This window comes from Schistocerca serialis, chromosome 2 (assembly GCF_023864345.2).
Source record: "Schistocerca serialis cubense isolate TAMUIC-IGC-003099 chromosome 2, iqSchSeri2.2, whole genome shotgun sequence".
Classification (NCBI taxonomy): domain Eukaryota; kingdom Metazoa; phylum Arthropoda; class Insecta; order Orthoptera; family Acrididae; genus Schistocerca; species Schistocerca serialis.
Window position 1 is genome coordinate 797,773,639 of NC_064639.1, and position 14,941 is coordinate 797,788,579.

Below are 14,941 nucleotides of genomic sequence, written 5' to 3' on the forward strand. Positions count from 1 at the left end.
TTGCCCCACTGAAAGATAAGAAGTCACTTCTGGGACTTCTCAACACTTTTTATCTTTCTGATTCTACTATTACATATAAATTTATTCTTATCATACAGACAAAAGGTATGCCAGCATACTTGGTGGCAAGCTAGACGTGCGTTATTTGACACTTAGAGCTGAATTTGACCACAATAATTGTATAGCACCTGCTTATAAAGACTAAATTATTTTATTTGTACAAATTTAACTTCTGTCACAGAAATGCCATGTTAAACTGACATAAATGTAATTTTTGTAATTTTATTTCATTTGTTTCAATTTTCTTATAAAACTCTCAGTTGCGAAAGTGTTACATTTTTCAATTACATGATGTTTGTAAACAAAACTTCCAGGCTGACAATATAAAATTTTTGAAAAAACAAATACAACAGATGGAGATAGATAATACTATTACATCATTTATCTATTTGTTAAGTGATTCCTTAAGACAGTATCTTAATTCTTTTTCATTTTCAACATTTTTAGCTCTGTTAATAAAAATGACTTCATTGATGGATCTGATACTTTACTAAGAATTGTAGTTCTTGCTTTCTCATCACCGTCTGAAAATCTTTTTAAGAGCTCCTCTGCATACTGTATCCAAACACAGTTTTCACATCCAGACATACAGCAGTTGGTGGGTTCTTCTGGCAGCTCTCCAGTATTGTCTTCACTAGATATCACATCACCTTTCTTTCCATCATCTGATGAAATACAGTGTCTATAGACTGAAGTGTCTCTGATACACAGCAACGTACGACACCTGAATATTCCACACAAGCGATAAACCTAAAATTAAAGAAATCATCTGTGCTACAAAAACTACTTCGGACTTAATTTAAAGTACTTTTGAATTACCTTAGTCAACTTAAAAGTTAGACATTCTTATTATTAATGCCAAGAAACAACTTGAGCAAGGACGAAGACTGTTGCTTTGTATCATAAAAACATTTCAAGAACTTGTATACACATGGAACTTCGGTAAATGTGATTTCTATATACACTGGCCAAAACAAGTATACAAAGAAAGCTGAAAGAGTCAGGATTATGAGCATCCACTGATATGCTTGTTTCATTTATAAGAGTATTGTCATATGCAACACCAACACATAAGAGTTAACCAGAGATACCAAACATATTGACAAATAATGACCATAAATGTCTATGATATATGAGTTAGACCAGCTGATTTTCAAAACAATGGTCTCAGAATTTTGAGAAACACCGGCAAGCGATACTAGTACTCACGCCATTAATAGAGAACTGCTTGGCTTGGGTTCAATGAAAAAGTCACTTGAAAAAATATCAGGTAATTCAACACACTTCGGTTTTAGTGATGTAAAATCATCACAATGACCCTAGGTAACATAAGATGATCAGATGCATTCAAAAATTATGATACTTATTGAGACATTCTGATTGAAGTGTATTGATATCCAAACCATGGAATGGAAGACAACATGCAGATTCTATATTCCCAGATTTCTACAAAGCAACTGACACAGTGCCCCACGGCAGACTATTGGATGATGGTCTGAGCATATGGATTAGGTTCCCAGATATGTGAGTGGCTTGGAGACTTTTTACGTAATAGAATGCAAGAGGGCCCCAAGGAAGTTTTATACGACCACTCTTATTCTCTATGTACATAGAGGCTGAGCAGCAATTTACAGTTGTTTGCTAATGCATTGTTGAATAACTGTGGGAGGATATCAGATGAGTTAGACAGAACTTCTAGTTGGTGTGATGAATGGCAGCTTGCTCTAAATGTAGGAAAATATAAGTTAACATGGATGAGTAGATAAAAACAAGCCTGTAACTTTTGAATGCAGTGTTAGTAGTGTGCTGCTTGACACAGTCATGTTGATTAAGTATCTGGGCATAACACTGCAATGTGATATGGAATGGCCAGGTTGGTAGTAGGGAAGGCAAATGCTTCACTTCGTTTTATTGGGAGAATTTTGGGAAAGTGCAGTTCATATATAATGGAGACGGCATATAGAATGCTAGTGCAACCAATTTTGAGTACTGCTTGAGTATTTGAGGTTCCCACCAGGTTAAATGAAAGGAATACATTCAAGCAATTTGGAGGGAAGATGATGCTCTTTTCTTGTGATGCTGTTGTGCAAATTTAGAGAACCTCCATTTGAGGGATGACTGCAGGATGATTCTACTGCTGCTAACGTACATTATGTGTAAGGACCACAAAGAGAAGATCAGAGAAATGAGGATTCATACACAGTCTTAGACAGTAATTTTTTGGTCACTCTATTTGTGAGTTGAACAGGAAAGGAAATTATTAGTACTGGTAAGTGGTACCCTCCACCATGCACAGTTCGTTGGCTTGAAGGGTACATATGTACATAAAGAAGTGAGTGCACACAATGTAAGTGCTAATTAACAACATTACATTGCCAGTGCTGTGAAATTTAGTGGAGAAAACATTATGGTATTACAAGGTGCTCCTGAAAAGTTTGGTGAATGATCTCAGAAAATAAAGGGAACAAGAGTTACTAGCAAAATATCTTTACTGGCATTCATAGTAATCACCATTCACTACAACAAACTTCTGACATTGGTTGTAAGGCTGCTGGAACCTGTCAACAAATGCTTCTTGTGGAATCGCTTGAAGCACCATGCTCAAGCATTGTATATCTGCAGCATTACAGATGCCAGCCAGTGCTACCAATACAACTCAAAGGCCAAACAGCAGTCGATGGCATGGTGCTCATTATCTTCCCCACCTCACAAATATTGTCAGCTGACAAAACCCACAATTAAAATGATGTCGATGGATTTTTTTTGACAGCAATACCTCAATCCATCATGAATTTCTACACGGGGGATGTGGGGAAGATAATGAACACCATGCCATTGACTGATGTTTGGAGTTCAGATCTTATTGGTAACACCAGGTCTCACCTCCTGTACTGATGTGGATATCCAACAACACGTGACTACAGTGCTTTGAGCAATTCCACAAGAAGCATTTGGTGACAGTTTCCACAGTTTTACAACTGATGTCAGATGTGTGGTTGCTTTGAAGGCCAGTAAAGGTATTCTGTTTGTAACTATTGCTTCCTATATTGTCTGAACTATGCATCAAACTTTTCTGATGCAGTTTGTATATCACTGTCTAAATTGGCTCTTGTTCAATTGTTTGCAACTGCTTGAACCATAAAGTCAATTGATCTCTGTTACTCATGCAAAAATTCGGATCTAGTCCTTCTCTTTATGATTGTGTTCCTATTCATAAAAGCTAGACCTACAGCAGTGTGATGAAATAGGATGAAATGAAATAAAATGGATGGATAAGAACTCCATTCACAATCAAAATGGAATGAATTACAGCACTGTATGACAAGCATGCCACATAATCAAGAAAGAAAGATTTAACATTACATTAAAAAGACAAATTGTTTTTGATGGAGCACTAGGTCAGTTGGACAAAAAATGGTTCAAATGGCTCTGAGCACTATGGGACTTAACATCTGAGGTCATCAGTCCCCTAGAACTCAGAACTACTTAAACCTAACTAACCTAAGGACATCACACACATCCATGCCTGAGGCAGGATTCGAACCTGCGACTGTAGCAGTCGCGCGGTTCCAGACTGAAGTGCCTAGAACCGCTCGGCCACACCGGCCGGCCCAGTTGGACACAGATAGAGAAAGAAGTCACCAAGAATTCATTGAAGAAACTGTTTAGACATCCATTTGAAGTGATTTAGAGAATATAGAGTTCTCTGCCAAACTGTAGTAGAAGTGGAAGAAAATATAAACAGAATTGTGTGAGAATTTTGTGCAAAGACTTCCCATGTTGCAGCAGCAACAAAGTTCAGACATATTTTACTCTGTCAACAATTCCATATAAGCAAATTTCCCTGGTTTTCCAAATATTAATTGTGAATAACTTTTCTAACACATCTGCTGCTACCACTTGGTGAATGAGCTTCTGCAGGAGCTACTGTTCCATTGTAAAATAATCAAAGAATAAAATATATTTAAAAGTTGATTAATTGTGTGTATAGTCAGAATACATTTTTTTAAAAATATTTATGTGCTGAAGCTTTAAAACATCAATGACAGTGAAGGAGGTATGCTAAGAGGCAAATATTACCTGATACATTTTTAAGTTACTAGCTTTATCATAATCTAAATATGTTTTTGACAATGATATACTAGCTAAAAAAAAGCAGATTGACAAATAAGTATCCATACAATGTGAAATGAGTAGAGTGATTTACAATTTTATAGTTATATCAACATGATGTCTTGCTATGGTGATGGAGCCTTTCGCTTAGTATGAACTAGGATATCTTGTGGAAATAACAGATGCAATCAATTCCCGTATAACAGAGGTACTGGTACATATGGTACATGGGCACATACATCAACACTTGCACTTTGTAATTCACTGTACAGTGAGTGATGGAGTGTACGTAGTGTACCAGTATCATTCCACCCCCATCCACATTTCCCCATTCCATTCATGAATGGTATGCAATTTGAAATGCTATTGGGACCCCTCTGTATGAGCTCAAGTTTTAGCATCATGGTCTTTACGCGAAATGTATGTTGGAGGAAACAATATATATATAACTTGTTTTGGAATATCAGTTCTTGGAATTTTGTGAGCAAAACTTTTCCGATGCCTAATGCCTTTCCTGTTACGTCTATCATTACAACTTTCTGAGCACATCTGCAACCCTCTGATGTTGACAAATCAAGACCATGATGAATCGTGCAGCTCTCCCTTTAGTCTTTTCTTTCGCTTCTGCTAATCCAACCTAGTAATGGTTACATAACAATGAGCAATATTCAACGAGTAGTCACACAAGAGTTTTGCAAACATTTACTTTCGTGTGTAAATTATACTTCCTTGCGATTCTTTCAATAAATCTGAGTCTGTCATCTGTCTTCCCTAGAGTTAGACTTAAGTAGTCCTTCCACCTTAAGTTAGTGCAGACACAGGCTCCAAGACGTGTGAAGATTCTAGCTCCTACCAATAACTTACTACTAATTGCATAATAAAATGATATTGGAATTTTTAATCTATTTATGCACATTACATTGCATTCCATTTATATATGTCTAGTCAACTGTCACTGGCTGGCCACAAGGAAGTGCCCCTCATGAATCGATACCACACAGGACACAGCAACAGCATCACGTTCTCCATCACAGTTTTGACGAGTTCTTGTCATGACTGGAAATAAGGAATATCCACACCACCCCTCCCACAATGGTATTCCAAGCCCACCCAACCTATGTAATTTCCTTGTCCATCTCTATTCCACCCTTGTTGCCAACCACTTGTCCTTACAACAGACCTAGATGCAAGGCCTGTCCAATACATCCCTACACTACCACCTACTACATTCCTGTCACAGACAGTTTCTACCCCAATGAAGGCATGACCATCTGTGAAAGCAGCCATTATCAATTTATCTGCAACCATGTGGTCATGACCACTAAAAAACTGGTATGATTGCATGAACAGCAACTGCCAAAATGTGATCAAGAGACAGCTGGGCCTACCAGTTGCTGAGCATGCAGTGCAAAACAGTATGCTTGACCTCAATGACTGCTCCAGAGCTATCAGGATTTTTCCCTTCAACACCACTTTTTATTAAATGCAAAGGTGGAAACTATCCCTACAACAGGTCCTTCCTTCCTGTAGCCAACCCTCCCCCCTGCCCATCACTTTTGCTAGTCAACATTCTCTATCCCCTTCCCTGCTTCCACTCCAGCCTTACAAGCACCTACTGTCCCCTCCCTCCCCCCCTCCCCCTCCACACCAACAAGTCCATACCCCTTCTCTGCTTCTCTTCCCTCCCTCAGAGATGGATTGGCAGAAAGGAGCTACCAGTTTTGACGTGCCCGTGACCACACCACAAATAAAGTTGCTTGATATGTTAATATAGCAATGTGATTTGTTCGTGTCTACAAGCAATGGTGTACCATCTGCAGTCATGTAACATGGCAATAAACAGGGGTCACAGAAAGATCCTAACCAACAAGGAATGGAGATGAGTAGGTTGATTTGTCACAGACAATCAGCTTCAAACGTGACCGAACTGCTGCTGTCATCTCAACCAGTTTCTGAGCAAATACTGTGAAGGGAACTACACTGAAGAGCCAAAGAAAGTGGTACACCTGCCTAATATCGTGTAGGGCCCCCGAGAGCATGCAGAAGTGCTGCAACATGATGTAGCATGGACAAGACTAATGTCTGAAGTAGTGCTTGAGCGAATTGACTCCATGAATCCTATGGGGCTGTCCATAAATCCGTAAGAGTAAGAGGGTATGGAGATCTCTTCTGAGCAGCACACTGCAAGGCATACAAGATATGCTCAATAACGTTCATGTCAGGGGAGTTTGGTGGCCAGTGGAAGTGTTTAAACTCAGAAGACTATTCCTGGAGCCACTCTGTAGCAACTATGGACCAGTGGGGCATCACATTGTCCTGCTGGAATTGTCCAAGTCTGTCGGAATGCACAATGGACATGAATGGATGCAGGTGATTGGACAGGATGCTTACGTACGTGTCACCTGTCAGAGTCTTATCTAGACGTATCAGGGGTCCCATATCATTCCAACTGTACACGCTCCACACCATTACAACGCCTCCAACAGCTTGACAGTCCCCTGCTGACATGCAGTGTCCATGGATTCATGAAGTTGTCTCCATACCCGTACATGTCCATCCACTCCATACAATTTGTACCGAGGCTCATCTGACCAGGCAACACGTTTCCAGCTATCAACAGTCCTATGTCGGTGTTGACGAGCCCAGGCGAGGCATAAAGCTTTGTGTCATGCAGTCATCAAGGGTACATGAGTGGGCCTTAGGCTTTGAAGACCACGTCGATGATATTTCGTTGAATAGTTTGCACACTGACACTTGTTGATGGCCCAGCACTGAAATCTGCAGCAATTTGTGGAAGGGTTGCACTTTTATCATGTTGAACAATTCTCTTCAGTCGTCGTTGGTCCTGTTCATGCAGGATCTTTTTCTGGCCTCAGCTACGTCGAAGATTTGATGTTTTACCGGATTACTGATATACACGGAACACTCGTGAAATGGTCATACGGGAAAATCCCCACTTCATTGCTACCTCGGAGATGCTTTGTCCCATCGCTCGTGCATCGACTGTAACACCATGTTCAAACTCACATAAATCTTGATTAACCTCCCATTGTAGCAGCAGTAACCAATCTAACAATTGCACCTTACACTTGTTGTCGTACATAGGTGTTGCCAACTACAGCACTGTATTCTGCCTGTTTACATAGCTCTGTATTTGAATAAACATACCTATACCAGTTTCTTTGGTGCTTCAGTGTACATGCAATGGACATTTTATGTTGGATACACAGCAAAAGGCTATTGCTTGTAGCAACACGTAATGCTGCAAGTGCACCTATGGCCCAAGATGGAACATTGTGGAACACCACTTGTAATTAATTCCCAATCAGATGAAGACAGACTGCTTACTGCACAGGTATTTCTCAACGACACACTTTGTTTCTGCTTAGTTAGACAAGACTCAAACCATTTTGAAGCTCTGCCAGTGACACCATAATATTCTAATTTACTTAAGAGAATGCTGTGATTCACACAGTCAAAGGTTTTTGACAGGTCAAAGAAAATGCCAGTAGCCTCTAATGTGTTATCTTATGACTTAAGTGCATGCTCACTGTATGTGTAAATAGCTTTCTCTACATCAGAACTCTTAAGAAACCCAAAATGAGACTTGGACAATATATTATTTGCAGTTGGATCCTTTAGGAGACGCTTGAACACAACCTTTTTTAATATTTTTGAAAAAGCCGGAAAAAATGAAATTGGTTGATAGTCTGATGGTATCTCTTTATCCCCCTTCTTGTAAAGAGGCTTAACTTCAGCATATTTTAGCCAGTCTGGAAATGTTCCACTGATAAGAGAATGATTACACAAATAACTTACAATAGAACTCAACTAGCATGAGCACTCTTTCATTAACTTTGTTGATATATTGTCAAAACCACTAGACTATTTAGATTTTAAAGGTTTTATGATGGATGCTACTTTTGTGGGAGATATGAGTGTCATTTCTATTTTACTGAAGCTGTTTGTAAAGACTGGCCTCAGGTACTCCCACTCCACTGCATGACATCAGTCCTCCAATCATTAAGGTACATGAATCAGGATGTTTATTTCAACATTCTCAGTTGTCAAAGTTTCTTCTACATTATTATAATGCATATCCTCTGGAAACTCCTGTCTTCCAAGATTACAGCAGCCATGATGACAGGGTTTCACAACATATATTCCTGATCTGATGAACACTCAGGCACCATCTCTGATCTCAGCTGCCCAGTTAAATCACCCAAGCCTAATCCAGCAGAAAATACCTGACACTACTTGGAACAGCATGTGATATATGTGATCGACATTCCTGCATTTTATAGCTCATCAAAGGCTAGCTTCAACTACATATGAAATGCCTGAGGAAACTTGTGGACACTTCCTTGCCAAATTTGGGCCATTATCAAGAATAAAAGCGATGTTCTATGGTAGCAGGTGACTAATTTTTTGTCTAGTGTACTTATTCTTCTTTATGGAACCAAGTGCTTCTCTGCAGCATCTCCAACTAGACCTGAGTGCTCTGCGACATTCACATTGATTAAATACACCAATGGCAATCTTGCAATCCTTTACTGAATTTTCTCCATATCTATTATTAATACAATTTGGGAACAGTCCCACACTGGCAAACAATAGCCCAGAATAATTCAGATGAGTGTTGGGTAGGCATAAATTGTCTTTTCATATATAGCAGTTGGTCAGTATTACTCCAATGAATCTCAGAATGGCTGTATTCCTCCAGGCTACATTTCTGAAGTGATGCTCCACACCACGCTTATGAAAGGATGTGATGAGGGTCTTCATTCATCATGTGCATGTTCATGTTTTCACAGCACAGTGACTGCTCCATTAAATTTGGGGCACACAGCCATATAATTTCAACTTCTTCTTCTAATATTTCAGCTGTATACTGATCAGCCATCTTCAGAGTGAGCCAAAAGACTGATGTTCCTGCACTCACTCCCTCCTTTTAAATTCGTGGACTATGCCACAGCGCATGTAGGCAGAGATACACAGGTGTTGGCTGGCAGCAAAGAAGTACAGTTGCATGAATTATATCTGTGGTTGCACAGTCAACCCGCACTTGAATGTTGGCGTGTCACTCTCAGCTGCACCGTCGTGATGTCTTTGTAAGTTTATTACAGGAAGTACCAGATCCCATGATTTAACCAAGCTGAAGATGCAATCTCTATTAATTAAATTCACTGTCAAGAAAATTTCAATTGCCTCTTTCGCCACTGACCAGGGGAGGCCGCCAATTGTGAAATTCAGATTCGATTCATACCGCGCATAATAAAAGCTCATGGCCAGAGGTGTAATGTGGCAAAGCACCAAGATACACTTCTCAGCCGTTGTCGAGAAAATCGACAGTTAAAAGAAACCGTTGAGATGAAATATATATATATATATATATATATTTTGCAAGATTCGACCCAAGCGCTTACCGCTGCGCCACGATGCTGTAGGAAATTGTAAATCGTAGAGAGTATTTCACCGCAACGGTTTCTTTTAACTGTCGATTTTCTCGACAACGGCTGCGAAGTGCATCTTGGTGCTTTGCCACATTACACCCCTGGCCATGAGCTTTTATTATGCGCAGTATGAATCGAATCTGAATTTCACAATTGGCGGCCACCCCTTGTGAGTCCCAGAAAGAAGATGTAAACACTGAAACTTCGATGTTTCCATACACCATAGAGTGATCAGTACCAATACAGTGTTCTGCCACATCCAATGAATCTAATTTACAATGGAAATAGAAAAGGATGGGCCCCTCCCATTTTTGGATGTTTTGGTTTAGTGCAAAGATGATGGCACTTGGACATCCAGTATATTGGAAACTGATGCATACAAATTTATATATACAAGTAAATATCTACCACCATCCTTTGCAGATTACGAGTGTTCTCAGAACTTTAGTTCACAGAGCACACATCACTGCTGATGAGAGCAGTCTGCAGGACAAGCTCCTACATTTAAAGAGAGTTTTTGAAGGCAACGTATATTCTGCACAGTAGACACACAAGGCACTACAAGTGGAACCAAAGGTGTGCAAGAAAAGACAAAGAAAGATTTAAATCCATGGCTTTCCTGCAATATGTGGTAAAGATGTTGTCAAAAATAGGACACGTCCTCTGCAAGCACAAAGTAAAAGTGATTTTTTGTCCTCCGCTGAAGACAAAAGTGTTATTGGGTCTCACTAAAGATGTTCCAGAAGGCTGTTGCCTCTCATACATCGGACAGATAGTTCGTACAGTCTATCAAAGATGTATGAAACAGCACAGATACACCGGCCTCATACAGCCAAATAAATAGATTGTCGCAGATCACTGTTTTGATACTGGTCACTCTATGATGTACAAAAACTTCTAAATTTTAACGTCTAAATCATCTTTCTGGGACTCAGTGGTGAAAGGCAATTGAAATTCACTTGGTGATGAATTTAACTGAGAGAGATAGCAGCTTCAGGTTGGATAAGTCATGGATTCTGGCACTTTCTGTAGGAAACTTACAGAGATGTCGCGACAGTGCAGTTCAGAGTGATATGACGAGATCCCAGTGCGGATTGATTGTGCAGCCACAGATGTAATTTGTACACATTGTTCTTCTTTGTCGTTGATCAACATTTCGGACACCTGTTTATGTGACCGAAAGTGCAGTGGCATGGTCTGCGAGTTTAAAAGGACGGAGCAAGTACTGCAGCATTAGTCTTTCGGTTAACTTTCAAGATGGCTGAATTATAAACAGCTGAAGCTGAATTTATGTGACTGAAAACCCAAATTCATTATCATGTTCTGTGGGATTCCACCAAGAATGAGAACCTTCATGAATGAGGATAAGTCAATATATGCATATATGTTGACAAAAACAAGGCAGATCATATGCTGCATTAATGAGAAACTATCACTATACTGCTTATTATTATTCTTGCTTATGCCAGATAAATGTAATCAAATAATTAGAACTAAAGCTGTCTCTCTGAAAAGAGCTGTTGACTCCTCAGTTTTATTCAATAGTTACTATTTATTGCCTAGTAGTAGCTTGATATTAACTTGATCACACTGGCATTTTTCATAAGTAAGAGTTATCTATATATGTAAACACTGTATCTTGTTTACAGTACAATACCGCATCTCAAGAGCTTTACTACGAACATTGCTGCCTGCAATATCATTTTTCAACCCTAGAATATAGATATTTACCTAATTTGTAGAAAGAGAAGCTAATGAGATACTTTTTTGTTTCGGGCTAAATGGGACTCTTAATTTCTTCCTTTTATGTTATTACACAACTCCACTCTGAACTCTAGAGAAAGTGAACATCTAAATGAAAATTATTTTTGTCTCGTACTGTGTAGATCACAGCACAGTTGAAACAGATTTTTATTGTCAGCAACAAGACCTTTAAAAAAGCTTCTCTAAAATGTGTAGTTATCTATTTTACACAATGTCCTTATTCTGCTGCATAAACAATTTGTTTGCTTAAGATGCACTCCCCTGGAAGATAATTTCATAAGACAACAAGAGAAAATGTGTCAACACTCTTGTCTTTAAGTCAACACAATGAATGAAGCTACCAAGGGCAGAATATGCTGAACTGAGTTCTTTAATTTGTTTATCCATTTTGGATTTTTATTGAACAGAATCCCAAAGAACTTTATTCAGTATGCTTCATTTAGTGTACAAATGATAATGTTTACTTCTGGTGGTATCAGGTCTTTTTGCTTGTTTGAAATAGAGTAATAGGAATCACTGTGAGATTTTACATTTAATCTGCCAGCTGTGAACCACATTTCCAGCTAACATCTGATCTGCAAAGTTGAGTTTAGGCCCTTGATCGGCATTTCTGTGTCATCAGCACACACAACACTACTTGAACCACCCTTTAATGTCATTGGAAGACAATTTATGTAGATTAAGAACTATAATTAGCTCAGTTCCAACCACTTGTGGGACCACACATGTTGTGTTCTCCCATTCATTCAGAGGTTAGTTCCATGCCTGTGATAAATTCTGCAAATAGGACCATCTGCTTTCTGTTATGAAGATTAGTTCTCCACCCAAACAAATGAGATGTCACAATACTTTAATTTGCCAAGTAGAATTTTGTGATCTACACAATCCAAGGCTTTGACAAGGGTACATAACATACCTACATGATAATATCTTTGGTTTATCTTCGTCAGGACTTCACATGTAAGGTCTTGTATTGCTTTTTCTGTGAAGACCCCTTTATGGAAGCAAATTCAAAGTGCTGTTAACCATTAAACGAAACAATATTTTATCATAGACCACTTTCTCAAACCATTATACCCTTTTGGAAAGTCTGAAATAGGCCAATAATCAGCGGTGTTTTGTCTCCAGTTTTACAGATGAGTGTCACTATAGCATTTTCATGTCCATCACAAAATATACACTGAATCATCAACTGATTGCAAAGATAGGGTAATGCTACGTACTCTGAGCAATACTGTAATATTCTCATGTAACTGGAACCACAGGCACCATAATTACTGCTTTTTACTGAAGTCTGTCAGCACCAGTTACATTTTAACATGGTTACTAAGCCTCTGACGCAAGATAATTTCTTTCATTAAATTTTCATAATACAACTATCAACGAAGAGAGACCAATTTAAGGTGTGACCAAAATAAGAGTGGCAAAGTACGAGAGGGCTGGCTTACAGAATTTGTACACATTACATGGGGAGAATGTCACGCCTAACACAAAACCTCTGATTACAACCAATTACTGAGTAGCAAGTCAGGACAGGAAGTAGTATCTGGAACACTCCTTAACGACGAATCTCAAATAATCACTATTTAATTCTTGAATTCAATTAGTTCATGGGTGGTGTTAAGTGTTTATTAGCACCTCCCATTAGCCAAGACTAGCACTATTACTTAAATTCATTCAAAATACTTGCCCACATCAGGGTCAATATTTATACTGTAATTACTCATGAACTAAAAACAAGGTGATAGCATTCTCTTTAAAAATACACTTCATATGATACATCACAAAGACTGTACTGAAATTATATTGACAAATTTTTGTGGGCAGTTAGCTTTAAGACATCCAAAATTACACGGGAACTCACACCTCAAAAGGAAAAAAAAAGGCGTGTCCGATTGACAAGATCATTAGAAATGGAAAATCTAAAAATTTAACAAATAGCCTATGTAACCCCAGTACAAAATACATCTCTCTCAAATATGGCAATATTAACAGCGAGAGTGCTTTAACCATTCTTATTCACTAATTTGAAAGTGGGAAAAATGAGGACTTTGAAGTAGCCAAGTATGTGGAAAAGTTTCTAATTTTTTTCCTTTTTCTGGGGGCAGGAAAATGGGGGGGGGGGGGGGGGGAGGGAGGGAGAGCGCGACTTATGTTTTAAAAAAGTATGATATGAAGTCTGAGAACTATAGCTCTAGTGCATTGCAGCTCATTATACTTTACACATGTCTGATCCATAATTAGTTACAACAAAACTTCAAGGTACAAAAAGGGCCAACACAAAACACAACAAAAAGTAGAGGAACTCACTGCATCGATATGTTTAAAGCTTTTTCAGTTTCTACCCTGATCTATATCACAGGAAGCACTGACCAATACCCAGCCAACACATTTTTACTAGAACATGGGGCAAGATCCTCCCACTTCTTACATCTCAAAAGGAGAAATGATGATACTATCCACAGTAAATGCTGTCGGCTGTGGAATAAAATTATATTCCTCCACAACATGTCAGAGAGAAAAATGAGTTTCAGTGCATCAAGAAAATATTAAGATTTTGGTAGGGTATATAAGGCATTACACTAAATATCGAGGATTACTTATGGCGATAGACAAAAGACAAACTATTTGGTGAAATTTTCATCTTACATAACAAACTAGAATACAAAGGATGGCAAAAGAACCACTGTACAGCAGTCTAGTGAAACCATATACACACGGAACATAAGATACAGCGCATGTACTCAAGACTAGGTGTTGGCAACATCAACAAAAAGTTTATTTCCACAGATGGATATATAATTAATATAAAGAAACATTCAACTTATTATGAACATGATTTCTAATACGTAACAAATACGATGAAAAACTTAAATAACTAAATTACATATTTACATGCATCTTCCGTTCACAATCGGTCCGAGTGTATTTAAACCAAACAAGTGGGCATATTTTTACACTTCTTTATATAGAACTCAACAAAGATTACCGTAAAGGTATAATCGAATTTCTACAGCATGCAAAAACCGATCAGCAACAACCGTAATTATGCCCTATACGCTGTACTGCAAAATATTTAATACGTCATGGCGTATTTCTATTGTGCATATAATTTAAAATTTAACATCAATCGTTTTGCAAAAAGCTTTGGTCGAAAAGTTGTCTTGTTTACAATGTCCCAATGTTTACATACATATAAGATAAAGAGATCACCACATATCATTACAAGAGTGATCTCTAGTATGGAGATCACTGCATTACAAGGATACGAACAACATTGGCAAAGGTGGTTAAAGGGGCCTGTACACGTTCAATTTTTATTGACGACACTATGTTTGTCAAACCTTAAATGTATTGAGGCAACATCACACTATCAATAACACTGACAAAAGCTGTCAGTTGACAACGCGATTTTACAAGGTTAAGATATCGAACAGCCACAAGAAAGCGTGTACTCCAGTTGTATTAGCTATAGTTGCAAGCAACAGAAAACAATAAAAAAAGAGGAAATGGGTCAGAGATTGGTTGAAAAAAGGAGCGCCTGGTAAGAT

General features: G+C 38.5%; 1 protein-coding gene across 2 annotated transcripts; it reads right to left on the reverse strand.

Annotated features, from left to right (window-relative positions):
• Positions 1 to 253: 253 nt before the first annotated feature.
• On the reverse strand, positions 254 to 14,692 carry LOC126458035 (oxidoreductase-like domain-containing protein 1). Of its 2 annotated transcripts, none has more exons than XM_050094827.1 (2): positions 14,584 to 14,692; positions 254 to 810 (listed from the first exon to the last, which is right to left on the reverse strand). In XM_050094827.1, exons 1-2 carry the CDS (start codon positions 14,611 to 14,613, stop codon positions 478 to 480), a joined length of 363 nt encoding a protein of 120 aa, XP_049950784.1. In that variant the 5' UTR covers positions 14,614 to 14,692; the 3' UTR covers positions 254 to 477. The 2 variants fall into 2 exon arrangements, with proteins under 2 accessions (XP_049950784.1, XP_049950785.1); XM_050094828.1 differs by lacking the exon at positions 14,584 to 14,692 and adding an exon at positions 14,286 to 14,574.
• Positions 14,693 to 14,941: the final 249 nt, after the last annotated feature.